The 22,040-nt window shown below is 35.9% G+C and overlaps 1 protein-coding gene across 1 annotated transcript in view; it reads left to right on the top strand.

The window, feature by feature from the left end:
• The first annotated feature begins 2,236 nt into the window (after nucleotides 1-2,236).
• Nucleotides 2,237-22,040, top strand: part of LOC143915662 (uncharacterized) — an 81,297-nt gene continuing 61,493 nt past the window's right edge. The window contains exons 1-2 of the mRNA XM_077436378.1: nucleotides 2,237-2,338; nucleotides 6,095-7,336. Of these exons, the coding sequence (XP_077292504.1) occupies nucleotides 7,208-7,336 (129 nt within the window). The 5' untranslated portion in view covers nucleotides 2,237-2,338; nucleotides 6,095-7,207. The remainder of the gene's footprint in view (nucleotides 2,339-6,094; nucleotides 7,337-22,040) is intronic.

The following is a 22,040-nucleotide window of genomic DNA, read 5'->3' as shown; positions in this document are numbered from 1 at the left end:
ATAAAACATACGTATATGTACATAAATATAGTATGGTATACTTCAATTGCACAAACACATGTAATTCAACAGTGCATATGCATGTTTAAATTATGGATAATTTTTAATTTACTTTGAATAATATTTCAATATCTCAGATATCGGTCACATATGTAAATTCAGTATAAGTATGTACATACATGCACGATACATATTTATGTATATCATTATCATCCATTATAGGCATTCACCATTCACTGCAGGCTGAAGGCCTCATCAACAGGCTTCGATTCGTCAATTTTTTGGGCAACTCTCATCCATCTCATCTCAATCATTTATCCACCTATCTCCCTTGTGGCCTTTTTCGCACCCTTTTACATTCTCTCGGGTACCACTTTTTTAGTTCAATCTATGATCCATTCTTTTAGCAACGCGATCTCCATATTGTCATTTCAATCTCTTCACTCGTTTACTATTTCATATACCCTTCGCACCAACGTATTCTGTTTCTAATCTCTCCCCAGTATGCCACGCTTCTTTAAGTCCATTGGACTATGGAATTTAAATGTAGAATTCTGACATTCAGTTACCAAACTTCACATCCATACGTCATCACCGGCAAAACCCATTGATTGAAGATATTTTTCTTCAAGCGAAGTGACAGTTTGGATTCGAAAACAGCGTTCATTCGCCCAAATGAACTCCGTCCTAATTTCGTGCGTTCCTTTTTATTTTCTCTATTTTGCTACTGGACATGTCGATGATTTGGCTTGTAAACACAACGAAGTATGAAATGCTCTATGTTCAATATAACAAGGAGAGATAGGAAACGGGATACGTGGGTGAGAAGTATGACGGGGGTAGTTGATATAGTGAAGAGAATTAAGAGATTGATATGGTAATGGGTGGGTCATGGCTTCCAGTTTACGAATTCTGACTAAAACTTTATCAACTCTAAGTTAGTACAAAATTAGTACAAATATAAATTTTCAGCTTGATAAGTTCAGGGGTGTGGAAAAAATCGTGTGGTCACAATATTTTTGACTTTTCTAGGAGGAAAAAATCCCACTTACGGTTTTGTCAATTTAGTGATTTTTTATATATATTTTTACTGCCATTTCCGGTTTAATTTTGTAGTAAGCTTAAACTTCTAGATATGAAATTACAGTTCAATAAACTGAAAGGTTTCGGAGAAAAACACAAAAAAACCTCGATTCTCTAGTAAAAATACTACTTCCGGTTGAGGTAAAAATATTTTTAAAATCACATTTATAATTTTACATTCAAATTTTTTAGTCTGATTCGGTGAGCGGTTTGAAAGATAATGGAGTTCAAAAACCTAAAAAAAAGAGGACACCTGTAAGGGCAGGTACCTATTATTTCCAGTCAACTTAAAATTTTGAAAAAAATTAACGTAATATTGATAAGAATTATAATAAGTATAATAAGAACCGATAATAAGTTTCAGTTCGATAAGATGAACGGAGTTCAAAAAAAAATCTCCAAAATACACAGACACACACACACACATTTTTTCTAGATCATGAAAATGTGATCAGTGTTCCAAAATAGATCATGAAAATGTGATCATTCCGAGCTCGAATCAGTCAAAATCTCAAGTTCAAATTTTCGCATTATCGCAAAACTGCATCTATTGTTACTACGTAAAATAGATAAAGTAAAAAAAGGATAGTCGGTAGAACAGGGATTAATGTGAAATAATGAAGAAGTACGGAGGGATCTGATTAGAAATTGGAATAGGATATTACTTAATAAATAAGGACTGCCAATTATATAATTCGAAAGATTTAACAAAAAACATAAATTATAAATTTTGCTGTTAAGAAAACAAAACGATCATGTACAGAGCTTAAAAATGAAACCCAAATTCTTATATACCTATGTATGTATGTATGCATATGTATGATGTATGTAATAGCCATAGGACATACATACATATGCATGCATATTTCAACAAAGAACGTCAATTGAAAATCTCTGAATCACAATAGCACACTTTCTGCAGAAGTTGCAGATATGTATGTCCTCAAACCAATTAAAGCTGAATAGTTGATTACGTAATCAATGAAATTAATTCGACACAACTGACAAATCGGTATGTCACACGTGCGTAGAGTGGGGAGAGTTTTCTGAGCGGAGACAGGGGAGGGGGAGTCGGGAAGGACGGGAGGGGGGCTAGGAAGAGTGACCGTGGCGGGGAAGGGGGTGAAGCCTGCGACGAGTTCCGTAGTTCCTCAGTCGGGCGTCAGCGCTCGTGGCGAGTGAGTGTGCGTAGGGGAGTTTTCCGACTGTCGAGTAAAGTTTTTCCGACTCGCGATACGCGACACGTGACGCGAACGTAAGTTTTCCCGATCACTGTATTGCTGCGACTCTTCACCACCATACATTTTCTCCGTATTTTTTTTTTCAAATGAAAAATTTAATTTTGAATATTGTTCAATCGCATTAAATATTTCATACATGTGTGCACATACATACGTATTTTTATCGACGAATTCGAACGTTATAGTACCCATGTACTCGTATTGAGACTTGTCGTGTTTTAAATTTAAGTGAATTGTCGGTATTGATAAAGTACCGTGTGTAAAAGTGAACCGTTTGTAGGTAATGTCCGTGATACGATTTGTTTGATTTGTTTTACTCATCAAAGTTGAGATGTTTAAATTTACAGTCGATATAATTGTTTGTATTTGTGATGTGATGATTTTATCTCTTGTAAAATGATGACAGTAATGTCTAATTACTTAGTAGATATATTTGTAATTGCTGCGCTTACATACATACATACTTATGTTTCTTATCTACAACGACGGATGATGCGTTTTTTTTTTATTTATTTTTTTATTTTTAGCTTCAAACGTGTTCATTGATTTGACCAATTATTGGAAATGTTATATTATTAACGTGTCGTCTCGTTTGTTAGTTCATGATAGATTGTTTTATTCAATAATGGTAATAATATTAATGGTGTTTGATTTAAATTATTATGTGTGTGTGAGTTATAGCGAGATTAGTATATAAGTTGTCGATGTCTTTTTTCGGAAATTGAACATTACATCATTCAGATTTGTAACTCGTGTGCTTTTTTGTGTGTTTTTCTCGACAGTTTTTGCTGTAACGAAAGTTCTGTACGACATCGTATCACTTCATAAATTACGAATCTCATGAATATGTAAACGCATACTGGTGGCGACCCGTTCGAAAGTTTCCCGAAATGAAAATTAATTTTTCAACTCGCACCCAGTACGAGTAGTGTGTGTGTATGTTTGTGTGTTTGTGTATGGATGTGTTACGGTACGTCCTATTGCGAGTTTCGTATGCGATGCTGTTTTTCGTCCGTTTCGTTTTGTACAAATTTAAATATTCAAATCGTGGCTGTAATTTAATAACAATTAATCATTTTGTGAATTGTTAATAAGACCTATTCAGACACACGACGCCAAAATAAATTACGGCCGAAAACAAACGTAAACGCCACTGCACACACTCGACGTGAAAATAAACGAACGAAATGCACACATACCGTTTATTATGTATATGTGTGCAGTGTATAATAATAATACATCTTGGTACTTCTTGATACACGCGTGCGGATGTGTAAAATTCAAATTTGAAATCTAGTTTCCTAGTTTCCGTTGCGTCCAGTTTTGCCAGTCGTATCGAGTTTCCTCGTGTGCAAGTTTGAACTTGCGTCGAGGTACAGATTGATAAGCGATCGACGTGCTAAATCGCGGATAAGTGAAAGATCAATGTGACCGACACACGATTTAATCATTAAATGGTGTTTTAGAATCATTATAGACAGTCAAAATTGGACATCTACTTCCGCTAGAGTGATTTCAATGTGTGATACATGCGTATGTTTCTTGTTTATGCATGGCGCGTAAGTGCACGGTTACCTACTTGGTTAGATTGCGAAAGTATTACGAATTCAAATACATGTGTGTTAGATTGTAAATCGAAACATATATTCAATATTTATGTGCCGTTTGTATAAGAAGTGATTCATATTTAAATATAATTATATATTTACGGAATATGATGCAATCGTTTTGAGATGTCAGGTTGTCGAATTGTCTCTAAATAAATTGAACATTTTCATAAAGTGATATTGTAATATGTATGTAATCGCATAATTTGTGTGAAAAAGTTGATAATAGCATATTGTATGTATGTATAATAGTGAAAATTAAATCAAAATAATTCTTAAACCACGTTCGATTATTGAAATTTACGTAGAATTATACGTTATGTTTGAACTTGAATAAAACTGATAAAACAGTCAGTGTGTTTTTCAAACGTATATACATTTTATGTATAGTAAGTGACACAGGACTATTTAAATTTTACGTCCAACGGGAAGTGATTGTGAAGATGTCGAATGATGAAATCTATTGTAATTGCAGTTGTGTTTTAAATTGAAAATTATTAGTTGTTTTATCTGATAACGCTATCGTCGGTTGATGCAATTTATAAGGCGAATCATAATTACGACTGTAGTCAAGCTGTCTGGCTAGCTACACAGATATTTCGTTTCGAATCGATTAAAGTGTGATGTAACAAGTGTTATCTTGTTGTATTGGATGTTCACTATGTATGTACGTACTATTTCGATAGTAATTATATTGAGACATCCGAGTAATTCTTACTTGGAAACACTTCAAGCGCATTATCAATCCCTTGGTGTTTAGGTAAAGTGTTTTTCAACATTTTCCTTGAACAAATTTTTTTGTTCAAGGAAAATGTTGATTTTATAATTTGTTCGAAAAATTGTGTCGTTATTAATCAAATATCGCTCGTGTGGATTTTACGCAAATGTACAATCGAAAATATTTGCTTGTTTGTAAGTACATATGTATGTATGTAAGTACATGAGCATAATTTGAAAATTTGAATAAAAAAATTGTACAATTTTGATAAGATATATTTGCATACATCAGAATAAATTAAGTGATTTCTATTTTTCATACCATAGATTCATTTTTCCATAAATACGTATATATGTGTACATGGGGTATGAATTTTAAAATCGAAATTTCGTATCGGAATCGATGATTTTTTTATATACTGATGATTTCAATGTTATTTCAATTTGGCAATAAACCTATTTATAGTGAATTTTGCGTCTTTATATCAGTGGTTTCCAAACTTTTATCTACTCGGTCTCCATTATGAAAAAACTAATCTTGGTGCCTCCCCCCCTCTCGATCTTTATTTCATAAAATAGCACATTTTTAATTGACAAAATGTATTAATACAAATATAAATAAAATTCTTCTTCCAAATGGTTCGCATATGATTAACTAAACATTATTTCAACCATATCAATAGCTGCTAGTAAAACTAGTGTTGATCCTATTGTATGTGGTCTTTTTACGTTTTGCGAGTCTGTGAGAGATTTTGTACGTTGCTATGTAGCAACAGAAACTACATATTTTATTGAAAGTTTGCTGCTGTTTATTATTAAACTGACCTAATTTTCTTAAAAAAAATTATATAGATTTACCAACGTATTCAGTATGCATAGTTTTAAGGTGCCGTTTTAATTTACTCGAACTCATCCTATTTGCAGCCAAAACTTTCGTACAGAGCAAACACATTGGTGGTTTCCAAGACACTTGTGAATCCCATTGATAAATATGTAGGATGAATCGTATTTTCTTGTCTTGATATTTCTACTTCCATGTTCCATGTCGTTTATATTTCATACTATATTTAGTTGTATTACCGACAGTATCTTCAGTATAAGTGGATTTTCTCTTGTGACCAGTCAAAAAGTACGTGCGTTTCAGGAAAGTTTGAAAGTTTGTTTATATGTACATATACATATATTATTTTATTTTGTTATGCTATGTTATAAATTAGCTCTTCGTGAGCTCCTTTGTACTAGTCAGCGCCTCCCAGTTTTAAGTGGCTGCTTTATATATATATATATGTATATCTCAGTAATACTAAAAAAGCTATGTGAAATATTTAGTGCGATTATTCAATAGTGGTTGGTTGAATTTGAGTCGCCGTCAACTTTCGATATTGTGTCTATATAAGTTCACATTGTCGTATGAAAGCATTAACGAAATTCAATTTATCTTTTCAGTGTCAAAGGGAATTATTGGCCGTTTTTTCAACTCGCTTCGACTACAGGCCGGCAAGTGCTGCCGCCACGCGGCCAACGGCTAACAACACACCGGCACAACACACGAGAGACTTCACTCGGCCAGTGTGCGCGAATCACTCGCGCCGACAGGACGTGTTGCGTGTGTGTCGCGTCGACGCACGTTCACATGAGTTGCGCACGCGCGACTTTACGACACGACTCGTCAAAGTGCTGAAAACACTCGCAAAGTCGACCATGCACAATCCGACGCGACTCCACACCGTGCGAAACTAATCGTTAATCAAAAAAAAAAAGTATAAACTCGAATTTAAAGTTTGTACTTTTTTTCGTCGTTGGTTGGTTTTTTGTCAATTTTTTTATTTCGCGCGTGCAAACTAAAAAGTTCGATTTGACAGTTGTAAACTTTGCGTATGTGAGCCGTGTGCGTGCCGATCCGCTGGCGAAGGGGTGGTGGTGTGTGTGTGTGTGTGCGTGCGAGTGTTTCGGGGGCGAGGGGAGGGGAAGAAGTTGTGCGCAGGGGCGGCGGGAGTGCCGCGCTCTGATTGGTCGGTCGCAGGTGGTGGGGGGTCCAGCTGGCTATATTGACAGCGGGGACCACGTTGCCGTCAGTCGCGTCGCGACCTCATGCGACGACGTACGTGTGTTGACGTGTGTGACGGATCGCGTCACGTAGTGTGCGCGCTGGTCTGCTCTCGATGTTGTCGCTCGTTCAGTACGCGTTCGGACACCGCGGGGAGCGTTCACGTGCCATCGCCAAAATGATATTGCGCTCACACAAACAATAATAATACACGCATCTCTACGAATCGTCGTCGACAATTTGCAATTATTACATTTAGTGTGACAATTTGAATTGTTCGCCTGAGACTTGGAAGTTTTCGGATTTGCGGATATCGACTTGTCAAAAAAAAAAAAATTTTTTTTGCCGATATCGTTGCCGCGTGCCGAACTCTCTCCGCCGTATTACAAATACTATGACTTTGTTGAACTTGAGAATATATAAGTGTTGATTTTGATCGTCGATATATTTTTCTCCGAATAAGTTTTTTTTTTTTTTTTTGATTAATTCAAATTTTATATGAAGTGTTAAAAATGGTTCCACAACAGTTGGCTGATGGAAGGTTGGCTAGTCCATCCTCGAACGGAAGGGCTGCTGCTACGCTCTTCGGGTCTCAACTCGTCGATAAGAATTCGTCGACGCCGTACACGGATGCTACACAGGTAACTTATTTCAAACTTGTTTATATAGATTTATAAAGTGACATGCGTGTTTTGATTTGAACACTTTTGTACAATTTCGAGCGTGAGTTTTGAATTTGTAAAAGTTTCGTATAAGTGTGCGGAATGCCGACGAAAGTGAATCCGACGACTGGTTCGACTCGTGTGTGCAACAATTATTTATTCGCGGATTTGATAAACGACAAATTTTAGTGGTAATTTATCGTAAAATGTTAATAAACGCAATGCACGTACTTGCGTTTATATTTACGACCGATTGCTGTAATTTACGGTTGTTGTAAAATCGAGTTTTTTCTGCTAAAAGGAAGTGTGTAATATAATCTCGTATGGTTTTTTTTTTTCGAAAATAAATTCGACGCGGTAAAAATGTTACGATCCGTTCGATGAATTCGCAATTAACTCGTTGCACCTTTGAACGTTAGTTATTTTTTTTTTAAATTAAATTTGGCAACGCGAGTCGGTGCTAACTGTGAAATGTTTCTTATTTTCACGCTGACATGTAATCGAGTGCAAGTTCAGAAATTATGACGAAATTGGCTGAAAATTGCACGTGTGTGCACTAAATGACCGTAGTACGTTTTATTGAAAGTGAGCGCGCAGAATGCACTTTTAACGTGAATAAATTCTCCTATGCGATGATGATGAATGTCGCTCGAGATTGAAAAATTGATGTTATATACGAATTCGTAAATTTTATTTGATAGCTTTTGCCTTGAAATGTGACACAGTGAGAATGCAATATTCCAAGTGGTAACAGTGACCGTGAAATACATATATTATGTACATTATACATCCCTTCTCTTTCATTTTTGGTTTATTTTTTTAAAGCAAAATATTCATCTTTAGTGGGATTTTTCATGTACAAAATACGTAATTATTTTGGCTGTCGTAATGTTCTAAAATCGGAGTGCAACGATTCGTGTTCTATTTCTAAGTCGCTCGTTACCCATGCGCTTGCCTAAATATCTGAGTTCCGTTTTGAAGCAAGTTTTAGTTTTGATTTTCGTGTTTCCTACATTAATTATATGAGCCGTTATATTTGAAAGTGCCAGAAGTCCATTTTTGAGTTCCAAAAATACTAATTATCTTCGACTTAATTCAAAAAATGTCCAGAATCTCGGAAAATCTCAGAATATGAAAAAACTTTTATTTTTAAATATTGTTCAACATGAAACATTATATGTGTCGAAATGAAGAAAAGTGGATTTTTGCCACTTTTAAATATAACATATTTTTGACTGAATTCATTAAAATTCGTTCGCACAATTTGTAATGTTCTGTAAGTAGTTAAAAAGACTATGTTCGTTTTGAGAAAATCGAAAAATAATTTAGTGGAATTAAATTTAGACGATCTTTCGAAATTACACATCGTTTAAAATTTTTGTAACTACTTATTTTATGAAATTTTACGTAAATTGAAAATTTTGGACTTAGCTATTTTATGGTGTCATAATAGAATGTGTTGTGATTTTTATTGATTCAATATAGTTTTTAGAAATGTTTGAAATGAACTTAAGTCACTTAATAGTTTGAGTTAATTTGTTCGTTACATTGGCATGATTTACGCCAAAAAAATATATTTTCTCGTATTTTTGTGCAAAAATTAGACTCAATTAAAATTTTTGAAAGTATGCAAATCGAGCTTACGAGCATGTGTATTAAACCGGCGTACCAGATTTGGCAATAGTCTCGAATAAAAACAATAATTTTACGGAATAAGTGCTCCGACGAAATGTCGTGCGTGACATTACCAACATTTAGCTTTTAAGCGTTACGAAATGGCGAATTTGTACGTTTCGGCTCTAAAATAAATGTACATAATATGTATGCACGTATAATATTTCGGTGGTCGTCTGTCAGTGAAGTCCCCGAATATACATACCACATATCTCGAAATAAACAATACTTGTCAGTCTTCTTCTCCTGCATACTACGTATGTATGTATGGATGCACTCTCGCAGGTATTTGGAGCGTTCGCGTATATGTTTTTGCGTAAATAATTTCGCATATTTGTGTCTTTCGAATCGAAATCATATATTTTTCAAATGTAATCACGTATCGGACGTGTTATCGGCAGTGTGACAAGAAACTTTCCCTATTTATCACGGTCCTGTATTAACTTGACGTCATCGCGAGGCGTAGTGTTAAAACGCTCGTGTATCGATAAGAATTAACACGGTTAAGATTCGTTGAAATATCTCTTTTGCATAATTCGACATCGATAATTGTGGAAAAATTTAATTGTTTTACATTATCCGAGACGAAATTGTATGAAATTTTATCCGTCATCGTAGTTATTGTTATACGTAAATTTTTCACACGTTCGGGCGTGTATTTTTTTTCGTTGATATATTTACAATGCGCGATTATTAATATGATATGTATGTATGTGTATCAAGCAGGTATCGTTTGTTGCGAAATGTTTCGGCTCGTATCGGGGTGTGCGTTTATTTTCGGGATTATAAGCGTGTCGTAAATTTTATACGAATTTTATAGTTTTCAAATAGATACGCTTAATATCCGTGACAAGACTCGAAGTTGCACGCATGCCAACTTACCGGCATGTTGTGTTTTTGGCATCGTTTCGCAATTTCATATTATATGTGACAGTGTGTGTGTGTGTGTGTGTGGCTGTTTTTGAGGTAGACCCCAAGGTGTGGTGTAATAACATAGGTCAGGTGTGTTGAGCTAAAATAATTTCAAGTTCAAAGATTATTTTTTTTTGTTTGCCTTTTTCGACACAGCACTGAGACAAGCGCTGTTTGATATGCGTAAATATAACTCACAGCTGTTGTCGACGATTGTGAATGACAGATATAAAATTTAAAAATTGAATTGTCAGGCTTAATTTTTTTGCTCAGTATCAAAGACTCGCTTATTATGCAAATCGGAATAAAATGTATGTATGTATGTAGATATAAAATTATTCGATGTGAAACGTACATAAATCGAAAATTTCATCTGCAGATATTTTTCCGATTCGGGTTTGAAATATTTATGAATATGTGATGAGTGATATCACTGAAAATCTCTTGACCTTACCATATAATATATAATATATGTATGTATATAACACCTACTTGACTTTTTTTTTCGAAATTGGCTTTTTTTTTGTTTTTGGATTGTAGATTGCTATTTTTAAGGAACCGGTTTTTCACCTTTGGGTATAAAAACTATGGAGATTATTCTAAACATAGATTAAATTGTAAAATTATTCAATTCAAATGTGGTATTATACAATTTGTCACACCGAAGCTGAATGGAATGATTTATTTTCTGGTCTATTTCTATACACTTCTGAAAGTGTGTGGTATTTACATAGTTGGTGATGAATTGAACGCAGTTTTGCTTGACGGAACTAATCCACACGAATCGACGGCTATCACAAAAAAATGAATTGTTTCAACACCTTAGAAGGCACTGAAAACCTCAAGGAGGAGAGACCAAAACCGCTCGTCTCTTACTGCGTTCTCAATCTTTGATACAGGTGTACTAATTTTCTTCGTTTTGATATTTGAAATTCTAATATTTTGAGGTTGTACAATTCGAAAAAATGATATTCTATATTTTTATCTTTTTTGACATGATTTTTTGCCTTATTTGTATAATATAATGTATATATATATAAGAGTAGATATGAGCCGTTATATTTAACAGTGGCATAAGTCCACTTTTCGAGAAATATTTCGCAAAACATTAAATATAATGTTTTGCGTTTAACAATAATTTCCGAGTTTCTGGACATATCGAATTCAAAGAAGTGACAAATATTTGTGAATTAAGTCAAACATAAATGTAACGTCTTTGCTTTTATATTGCACAAAAATGATTCATTAAGTTGCAGTTTGATTTGTTAAAACTGGGTATATTTATCTGATATAATGTTGGAAAGGTTTTTTTTGTTATTTTGGTGATTTGATGCAATTTTACAAGGCTGGGTTTTATAGCTGGGTTGTCGCGCGCTTTCGCGTCGTGTTGCGTGTCGTGTGTTTGTACGTGTATAGTACGTTCACGAAGCGAGCTTTTATTTTCTATCTGATTGCACCGGGTGCGTTTTATTGGACGGCTCGTGTGTGCGTTTCCGGTGTTTTATTTCACCGACTTGTCGGCCATATTGCCGACAAGTCGGCGAAAATTTATCTCCGCGTGTAAAAACACTTGTTACTGGCGTCGGCCAACAGATGTCGCCTCTCGGTCCAGAGTGTCTCGGGATATATCTCGGGCAATTATCGGGTAAACGTTGCTTTATTGTGGTGCAATAAAACCGAGGCGGGGTGAAAGGGGGGGGGGGGAGGTGGTAGGATGTCATAAATACGTATGTGCAGCCAACTGCTGCCAAAAATGGCGGTTTAATCATCCGGGAAGAGTGCTTTTAACCGTTGTTAAATATGCACATGCTAAGCTGTATCATTGATTTTGTTTGATTGATATGAACTTTTAGGATTTTTAATATTACATTTTTTTTTTTGAAACATCCGACACGAACGCTCAGGACTAAAACACGAAATTACTGACCGTGTAATTTATTTATTAAATACATTATTGCCTAATTATTTACACGAAAATACCTGTAACGTGGAAAATGTTACAACCATTTTTTTTTTCACCAATCGCCATTTCATTAGAGCGCTTTAATTTATTATACTGTGTGTATATAATAGATATATACAAAAAAACCGATTTTAGTGCATGTGTGTGTATTGGATTCGTAATTGAATTCGTAATTAACGTTCACGTGCGCTTTATTCGCCTATTATTCTACTACGGGGTATTGTTTTTTTTTTTTTTTAGTTGTCTAAAATATTAAACAAATTGCTATCTTCATTTAGTCGGCCAGGCGAGCAAGCAAGCGTGTTAATTGTTATTATAAAATTGTATCGCGGCTCGATGGTGCGTTAGCCCTGCTCTCAACGGAGTTTTATCTAATGAGAGGAACAGCTGAAAAAAAAGTTATGTATGTGTGTCGTCATGGTCGGTTTCGGGATGTGATTCGCCCTTGCTCTTGGCTTGCCGCTGCCTTGCCGTTGCTTTGCCACTTCAGCCGCCACGGAGGGACGAATCATTGCCTCGTTGTTGCCGAGCAATTTAATTGTCATTAGCGTTTGAATTAATTCATTTCGGAGATTAAATTGCCCTCATCCTCGATTAAAAATTAGCGGGTAAAAAACGAGACCGATTTTTTGGGAATCTCAGCTATTTCCGCACGGTTCGAATTTTTAATTATATATGTACGTACATACGTGCGGCACTGAAACGGGACGTTTTGAAATCTCAATCGCTTTTCGATTGAGGTGTTTTTCATTTTTTGTATGTTTTGAATTAAGCAAAATTGGAACGCTGTGAAAGCGCGGGGTATTTCCAATATATTGGCACTCGAGCGAAGATAGTTTTCGCTCGGCTCTCCCTCGAGCTCGATTCGTATGCTAAGGGGGTTAAATTGTATGTTTACTTACTTCGTTGCATTTAAATAAACGATTTGTTAACCGCATTGTCTGACGTTCTTGTGTTTATTTTTTTAAGTAGTAAGCGTCCTCGGTCCACAAATGTGTATGCGAATTCGCATTTGCAAATTGACCGGTTTATTTAAAAAGCGCGCTCGCTTACTTAAAACCGGGTCGTATAAACATTCATTGTTCGTTTAATAAATTTTTCTTCGGATGTACATACATACGAATGTGTGGGTGTGTGTATATGCAAGGCATACATTTTCTTTTTATGAACGAATACATAATTTTAGGGGTGTGAAAATGAAAGAAACGTTCAGTCGAATGCCAATATATTATATATGTTTTTTTTGTACAGTGGAGCATAGCGTATTTCCAATTGCCATTATTACTATGGCTTTCCTTGAACAAATCCTTCGCGGGGGAAAGTCTTAGCTCTCTGCTTCTCCAATAATATATCCTCCTTTTATTTTTCCACTCCCCCCTTTCCTGTTTCTTCTCTCACGTTTCCCTTTCTCTTGTGGGGGAGAGGGATTCCTCCCAGCTTTTCCTTCGACCGGGCTTATACACCATTCTCAGTAAATAATTCTCACACCACTCTCACATGCCTCAGCTAGGCAACGTTTCCCTCCTGCGAGCCGACGTTGAAACTTAAAACGAATAAAATTGTTTTTAATCGATTTTGTTCCGCTGCTCGTTCCTTCCTACACCGAACTTCTCGGCTACCTATTCTCGGTGGAAGCTACAAAAACTTGGACCGCTCCAAGTTCTTTCAAAAAAAAAAAAAAAGAAACTAAAGAAAAGGAAGTGTATAACTACAACCTTTGCGCTGCTGAGAATATTTACTTATTCCGTACCTTTGTCGTTTTCGTATTCCGCAAACGATGTGGTTTTAATTGCCTCGTTTGCCCTTAAATTCTGTACCTTGTTTATCGCTATTAGTTCGACATTAAATGTCTAAAAATAATTTCTTATTAAAATTTAATAATTGCTCTAGATTTCACAACTCGAAGTAATGAAGACTGTCACCAGCTGCTTGGTAGACGAAAATGTATCTAAGTACATATAAATTTAGTCGGTAGATTCTGTGTAATCTTCGCTTTGCCTCCTGCTATATATTCATAGACATATTTTCAGTTGGTGATAGGTGGAAAAAGCGACGACTTTCACGCCTCGACGATCCGACCCAGACGATCCAAATCGCATTAATAAATTACTGGGTGGAATCGGCACTCGCCTCATATATTTATTGGATCGGTCCAGCTTCGACTCCTGCGGGGGTTGATAGCCTCAAGTTTCTGCAGGCGATTTAATAGTCTTCCACAGCGGTAAAAGCTCCAGAAACTTTAACGTACTAACTTTCGAAAACCCCTCCGCGAAGGTTATGCTTAGGTAGATAGAAGTGGTGGGGGGGGGGCTCGTTTGCACAGTGAGTGGATATTCAAATGTTAGATAAGAAAAAATAAATGAACCGAGGATACAGTATGAAATTGAATAAAATAGCGTCGTCGACATCCACTCTACGATCCCGAGGAGGACTCGGGCGGTTCTTGTTGTTTGCTTGGGAAGTTGTCGGTGTGCCATGTCGTTGCGCATAAGCCGAAAGAAGTTTCGATGTCTGGGTTTTGTAACCCCTAAACTGGCCAAGTCTTAAGTGGCCATTTACTCTCAGATGACTTTAAAGCACCGACGCTCCTGAATGAAGCATAAGCGACACTCTCGCTCTTCTTCTACACATCCACTCTTATATGCATGAGTTCGCTCTCCTCTTTTTTTGCTATTTTAATCTTTAACGTTCTTTTGTTTGTATTGGTCGGTTATATGTATATGGGTCACGGGAGTCGCAAAACCTTTACGACATTCGTCCTTTACGATTGCCGTCGAGGGCCACGTGTCGGAGAAGGGCACTCGATAATTGCTTATCAATTTTGGGTTAAATTACGTGAGCACTTCCGAAATTGACCTTATTTTGAAGGTTTGACATTAATTTTTGTTTTGGATGATTGGTCGCTGAAATTGGAATAGATATTTATTATATTGCTACTGGAGGTCTGTCTATTTTTCTTGACGTTTTCATGTCAGAACATGTCTTTTCGAAACATCAAAATTAAAAGTTTTTAAATTATTTTATTTAACATTTTACAGTTGCATTTTATATGTGGCGCGCAATTATTGAAGTATTGAGATGGACTTTCACGCTGTTTAAGCGTAAGATTACATACCCCTCCCTAGCTTAGGCTTAGTATTTTTTGTGGTAATAAAAATACCAAGGCTACTGTTTTTTAATTTATTTCATCGGTGTCACAATTTATTTGTATACTTTTAGTTTATTTTTGAAATTGTATTTATATACATACATACATACATACAGGAAGGCCTAAAAAGTAAACCCCAATCCGCCTTCCTGGCCAATTACAGTTATCGATAAACAATTTTTAGAGTAATTTTACAGAGCATCATAGAGATATCTATGGATATGTACATTTTGACAAATTTTGATAAGTTTGCATTGTTTTTATGAGTCGCCGAGTTTCATGATGCTGAAAAACTTTAAATTTGCAAGACATCTATGGACAAATTTGTAGCATTTTATAAATTAGCGAATCCAAGATGCTGTAAACTCATTTTGCGAGAAGTATGGTAGGGTTGCCTATTTATTGGAACCTTTTCAATGAAATCATATAAATTGGCAAACTCTGATAGGAAACGATCAACCATGCAGTCACATATCCAAGGTATGGCCGGCAGCACAGCCAGGGCTAGAACCCGTGACCACACGATTGAAAGCATGTAATGCCGTAACGCTCACCACTGATCTGTGCTGCTGGTTGTACGTTTTATATTTTTGAAATCATTGGAATTTAGAATAGTTTCGTTTGTTGAAAAGTTGAGAATAACTTGAATAATGAGGACTGAATATTAATGACTATCGCGTTGTGGCTATCGCTAACATATGAATGTACTTTCATGAATAGACATGAAATGTCGTCTATGGAATTTAGAAAAAAATGTTTTATTGTATTTGATGTAACCGTTCATAGAATTATTGTTATTTGAAAAGTTTAGTCCGTTGATTTTGTTTTATTTAGTTTTGAGGGCTCGTCGAATACCTTTTGCCATCGTATCTTTTGATCCACTGCTCAAAAATCGCCGGAAAATGTCGATTTTCGAAAATTCGTACACCGAAAGCTTTCCGTCGCGCATCCGAAAATAATACGAAACCAATAAAGCTCAAGCGAGGAGAAAGAAAAATAAGGGCAACAAATACAAGCGGGCGTCTCGAATCATAAAATACTTTTTTATTGCCGCTAGGGGGTGTGTGGGTGGGACGGGGAGGTTGAGGCTGTGCACCACCCCCTCCCCCCTTTCCCGAGCCCACCCACCCACCCCACTGTTGACCGCTGGCGAGTGCAGAGAGAGAGAACACTTGCGAAAACACCACCGGCCAAACCCCCGTCGTATTTTCCGACTTAACGGCCGCTGGGGCAACGGGAGATGCAAAGACTCTGTTTTTAAGCGATATTGCCCCTAGCGGTGATCTATTACGCGCCCCTCTTATTTTTATTACCCTTTTATAATTTGCCTTTTACGACCGGACTGCCGATATCGAATCCGACGCGATAAATGCGGTGTGCGAGGCCTGAGGTAATGCGATATCTCGCCGATACTGCTGCGTGGTCCAACTCGGATTACTCGACCATGTTAAAATTAATTAATAAACAATTGTTATTAATTTGAAATTGCACTCGAAACACGTGTGCTTAGAAGCACACGTGTTTTATTCGCTACCCATTGGGAATTGTGTGTGTTTGATTTGGCACAACAGTTCAAAAGGCGTAATTATTTACAAACTGCACTTTTGAACGTATCGTGCTAAGTTTGTATATGTACATGTGTACATACAATATTCGTTGTTGATTTAATTTAAGATATTTCGAACTGATTTGTATTGAAAAATTTTATGACTAATCGTTTGTTTGTTTTGTTTCAGGTAAATGTCTATACAATATATGATAAAGCAGTTTTTATGCAGAAATGTGTATGTAAGTTTTTGTTGATCTTCTTTTCTGTAATAATTTGATTGGAATTGTATGTATGTATGTACATACATCCTTCTATATTTTTGTATATGATTATATATTATTATATTACAAGTATACATATGTATATGTATAAATTCTATTTGGGTACATCGAAAACAGCTACTTTTGGAATTTGGAAACACATTTAGTTGGAAAAACTTTTTTTTTGGATACCCCATGATACAGAACATGTTTTCTAATTAGAGGTGTTTCCAAATTCCAAAAGTCGCTGTTTTCGATGTACCCTAATGTATATGTATAGGTTTAAGTAAAATATATTTCTATTTTGGATTCAATGTTCAAATTTTATAGGCCTGTTTACGATTCAAATGTATACATGTAGTTTTTTGTACATGATAAATTCTATAAAGGGGAAATGTACTTGATTTTAATTGGCTTGCGTGTGGCCATAGATTTTGTCGACCCATCTTTTTATGTGCGACTGTACGCATACAGGTGTATTATGTTACTGGCATGTTTTATTGAAAGTGTTTTTTTTTTTACGATTTTCTTCCGAGTCGATCAAAGGGAATTCTGTGGATTCTATTTGCGTCTGAAAATTTATTGCGTGTAGTTCGCGCCATTAATAAAAATTTCGTGTTTTGTGAGCGCGCTCGTGTTCGCCAAAAGTGAGGAAAACTCGATAATAGAAGTAGTAGCGTAGCCCTGATTGCCGGTCTCGAAAAATGGGCGCACGCCCCTGTCTGAGGTACGAGTGTGGGGCGGCTTAGGAGAATGCGAGGGAGAGGGAGGTGGGCGAAAAAAGGTGAATTTATACAGTGAACAAAGGTGAATGAAAATAAGCAAAATGACAGCGGATATTGGAAAACTTTTTTTTTTTTTGAAGAATCAATATTGCGAGAGAGAGAGTCCGTACGTTGAGCGCACCTGGCCGGTCGGTAACGGTGGAATCTACTGCGATAAAGTTTTGTGGGCTTCATTGAATCAATACGACCCGTTTTGGCAAATTTATTGCGTGCGATTTTCACCCGGTGGCCCCCCTGCAAAAAACGAATGTAAAAAATGCACGTACGCAATGTATTTTCACTATCTTACTCGCATTTTGTACCGAAATGAAGCAGTATTGCGACCGTGATCGAACTTCCACATTGAGTTATTGTTATCGTCATCATTTACTACCATTCACCATACACTGCTGGATAAGGCCTCCAACACGCTTCCTTTTACACTTTTACATTCTCTCGGGTACCATTCTAACACTTCTTTCGTCTACCTTTCGTCCATTCTTCTAGCTAAGTGACCCGCCCATTGACATTTCAATCTCTTCACTCTCTTCACTATATCCACCACCCTTGTGATACTTCTCAACCACGTATTCCACTTCCTATTTCTTCTCATAATGCGAATCGCACTATGAGGATCTTGGCGTTCATTGTCCAAGTTTCATATCCATATGTCGTTACTGGCAAAACGAATTGATGGAAGATCGTTTTCTTCAGACAAAGTAGCATTTTTGATTATTCCAAATGCACTCCATCCTAATTTCATACGTCTCTTTATTTCTTCATCTTTACTACCGGACATGTCACATTATTATAATATTAACAAAAATCCAAAGTCTATAACTTTTTGTTTAAATATATAGGGTAGTAGTGTATGATACTAGTTTATGGTTGTATGGAACATTTGAAAATCGCAAAGTGGGGTGTAGTTGTATATATAATAGTAGGCCACGTCAGATTTTGTCTGTCGTCGAGTTGCGAGATACTGTCGAGTTTGATTTGGCTCGTTCAAATATTGAAAAATTGTTAGGGCCCGCTATGTCGCAGAGCTCGCTGTTTGTAGTTTGGTGGATGGTTCACCAGAGTCTGGGACGTGACTCGGAAATTCCAACGGCAAATATGAAACCCCTTCCCCCCAACCCCACGGTTGTAGGTAGATTAGCGTCGACAGAGAGAGGTTAGAGGACCCACTCACTCACCACCCAGTACCCAGTAGATTCTACGAGTCTACATACACGGTATACCGTGCTTCGCCGGCTATAACAATCTACATATGTATACGGGGCCGCTCTCGCGGTGCATGCCAAAGACCACTTGCACCAACTTATGTGAAAATCAATACAAAACTATATCCTCCGGGGAAATTTCGTGCTTGCACATCCTTGCAGACGGTTCGTGCCGCTCTTATCCTTGCCAATTTCCCGTGCGGAATTCTTAAAACGGGCCATCCTTCAGTGGAAACCTCGCCGCAACCGCCGTCACATATGTAAATAGATCATTTTATTTGAAGCCGATCTATGTATTTATTTACAGATTTGAAACAATCTTCAGATTCATAAATAGTTGTAGCATTTGATATTAGAAGGTGTCATCATTGACGTACTACTACTACGCAAAGGACAAGAATACATTGTGGAATGAATATAGGTTACTATCAATTTTACATACACCTGAACTTGACGGGATATCTTTATAGGTTTAATATTATACTCAATTTGAAATTAATACATAGGTACGGTTTTATATACATACATATTATTCGGCCATGTTTGTATGTATTCAAATCGTTAAATTGATTATTCTGTTAATTCATTATGGGCCGTTCGATTTTTCCGAAAACTCTCCGAAAGCACGTGTATTTTTTGAAAAGTAACGGTAAAAATATTAGGTTTTGTAAATTAAACAGAACTTTCAAACATTTCTATCAATTTAATTGGAAATTGGAATACAGCTTCTGTAAAGTTGTCAAACTGTGGTGATTGCTGTATTCAATTTTGTATAAAATTTATATATGTTACACTTTTCAATATATTTTAACTAAATAAAATATATCTATCTTTTGGATCATTGTGTTCTTCATTTGAATGAAATATTCAATTTGAGATATGTATGTATGCTAGGCGAGAAAAAACGATATTTGAGGATTTGAAATCTTTTCTGAATTTCGGAATATAATCGGAAAATTCCTTGGAAAAATAGTCAAGCCTTAAATTGTAGAAATATATTTGATTTTAAAATTATTTATCGATATTTTGGCGACGGCCTTTGAATAAAGTTTTATTAAAAACACAGCGTATGTGTTTATGGCCCATAGTGAGTTAATTTTCAATATCAATTTCAATCTAACATTTGAAAATAATTAAGAAAATCTAATAAATATGTTCACTTATGTACAATTCTTAGCCTAGCTTCCTATCTACTTAAATATGTACATGCATCAAAGCAGTAAAAATATTTATGAAAAATTGGCAAACAAAATATAAAGCTCAGTGCATTTTGACACTGAGCTCTGTTGTGCGAGTGTGTGCATTACATAATGTTATATTATATTTACTTAGCATACATTCTCTTATTTGATTCAGTTAATTGTTTTTTATTTGAACCGCGAAAAAAATTGTAGCGTTTAGTTATTTTGCTTCCGCGCACGTTCATTCGTATCCTTCAAATCACCTCTATTGTTTTCGCTCTATTGTGCACACTTCGCACTGCAATTAATTATATTTCAACATTCGTTTAACGTTGCCGATTTACTTTTCCGCACTGACGATCGGTGTTTTGTTTCTATTATATACAGATATATGTACATTTTTTTTGATCTCATGCGAAATCTTCCTATGTTCGCCTCGAGCATTCGGTTCAAAATTGTTTTGATAGAATTCGGTAGGGTGTCATTGGATTCAGAGGATAGTTTGATCGACCCTCTCTTCGTCCTTCGAGTCCGCAACTTCGCCGATCAAAAGTTTGCTTTGGCGTTTTGTCGATTAGATAGATAGTTTCGCCTCGGGACTTGGGGATATTTTGTTTTATACCGGGATAAATTTAGCTTTCGGGCCGAAAGGCAGATTGTCGACGGACAAGTTTATCCCGCCGTTTAATATATACGTATATTTATAGTGTACCTACCCATATAGATTCTTATTAACATTGCATCGAATAATCTGGTACGTTAAATTGATTCCAATTCTAGTGTTTGTTATAAAATTTGACGATTTTTTTTATATGAATCGATAAGATTGTAATATACTCTAGGCGTTGCATTGATTTGACAATATTATTGATAATAATTTTGCATTGATTTGATTAAATTCCAGTTCCTAGCTATTTAATTAGTGTGACATTAAAAGTGTATAATGTTTTAATTGAACGTTAGTATTGCCATTGCAATTTTAATTGTCTTAGTGAAGGTTTCTCTCTCTCTAGTTGTCATTCGCGCTCCCATTCTTAACATGTACATACATATAATCGGGTATTCTGACGTTTGTAATTTACATATTTATGTTTTATTTTTTGTGCATCTTATTTATGTTCATATTATTTCGTTTTAAACGGTTTGTTCCGGAAGGAGGAGACTTCTCCCCCTCTCCAGTTAAGCTTTGTCGGTATTTAAGCTGCATATTTTATATACACAATATATGTATGTATATACAACGAGAAGGGAAAACCGTCAGATATACGCAAATTTAAATAACAAATCACTATTTAAACGAGACTCAATGATAATTTTTCGACGGATTTATTAATCTTTTCCGAATTTATTACGGGGCAGTAGGTGCGTCTCCTTTAAATGCATATTGTGTTCGATAATGATGTTTCGCGTAGGTCTGTAAACGTTTTTCATCAATGAATTAGTGAATGTGTGTGTTTTTCCATCCACCGTTTTTATGATTGTAATTGTAATTGTCGTGCTGTATATCATTATAAAACCTCGAATGAATAACCATTTTCGTACTTTGGTGTGTCTTCGTATACGAGCGTGCACACATACGTGCCCGGAAAATAATAAAAAAAGTATATAATGGCTATCAAATTATTTTTATGGTGGAAAATTGTTTAACGGCCAAGTTATTTTTGTGTAATTTATCCATTATTCTCACGACTTTATCACGGATTGATAATCCATAAAAAGAATTTATGAATTATAACGGGGAGCGATAAACGTCAATACACGCGTACGTATCTTTCAGGAATATCGTTCGATACGATATCGTTTGTGTACTCTTGAGAAAAATTTCAAGAGATTGTCGATTTTTTTTTGGCATTTTTTAGTCCTAAGTGTCGGGCTTAAAGCGGATTTGCTGAAATTCAAATGAGTACGGCGAAAATCTTTAAATTTATCTTTGTACAAGTATTGAAGTACGACTTTTTAGTCGCTTTAAACAATGCCTTCCGTGCACATTTGTATATAATGCACTCTGA

The sequence above is a fragment of the Arctopsyche grandis genome, chromosome 8 (assembly GCF_051622035.1).
Source record: "Arctopsyche grandis isolate Sample6627 chromosome 8, ASM5162203v2, whole genome shotgun sequence".
NCBI lineage: Eukaryota > Metazoa > Arthropoda > Insecta > Trichoptera > Hydropsychidae > Arctopsyche > Arctopsyche grandis.
Note: the sequence above shows the minus strand (reverse complement) of the source record. Positions and strands in the feature narration are given on the sequence as shown.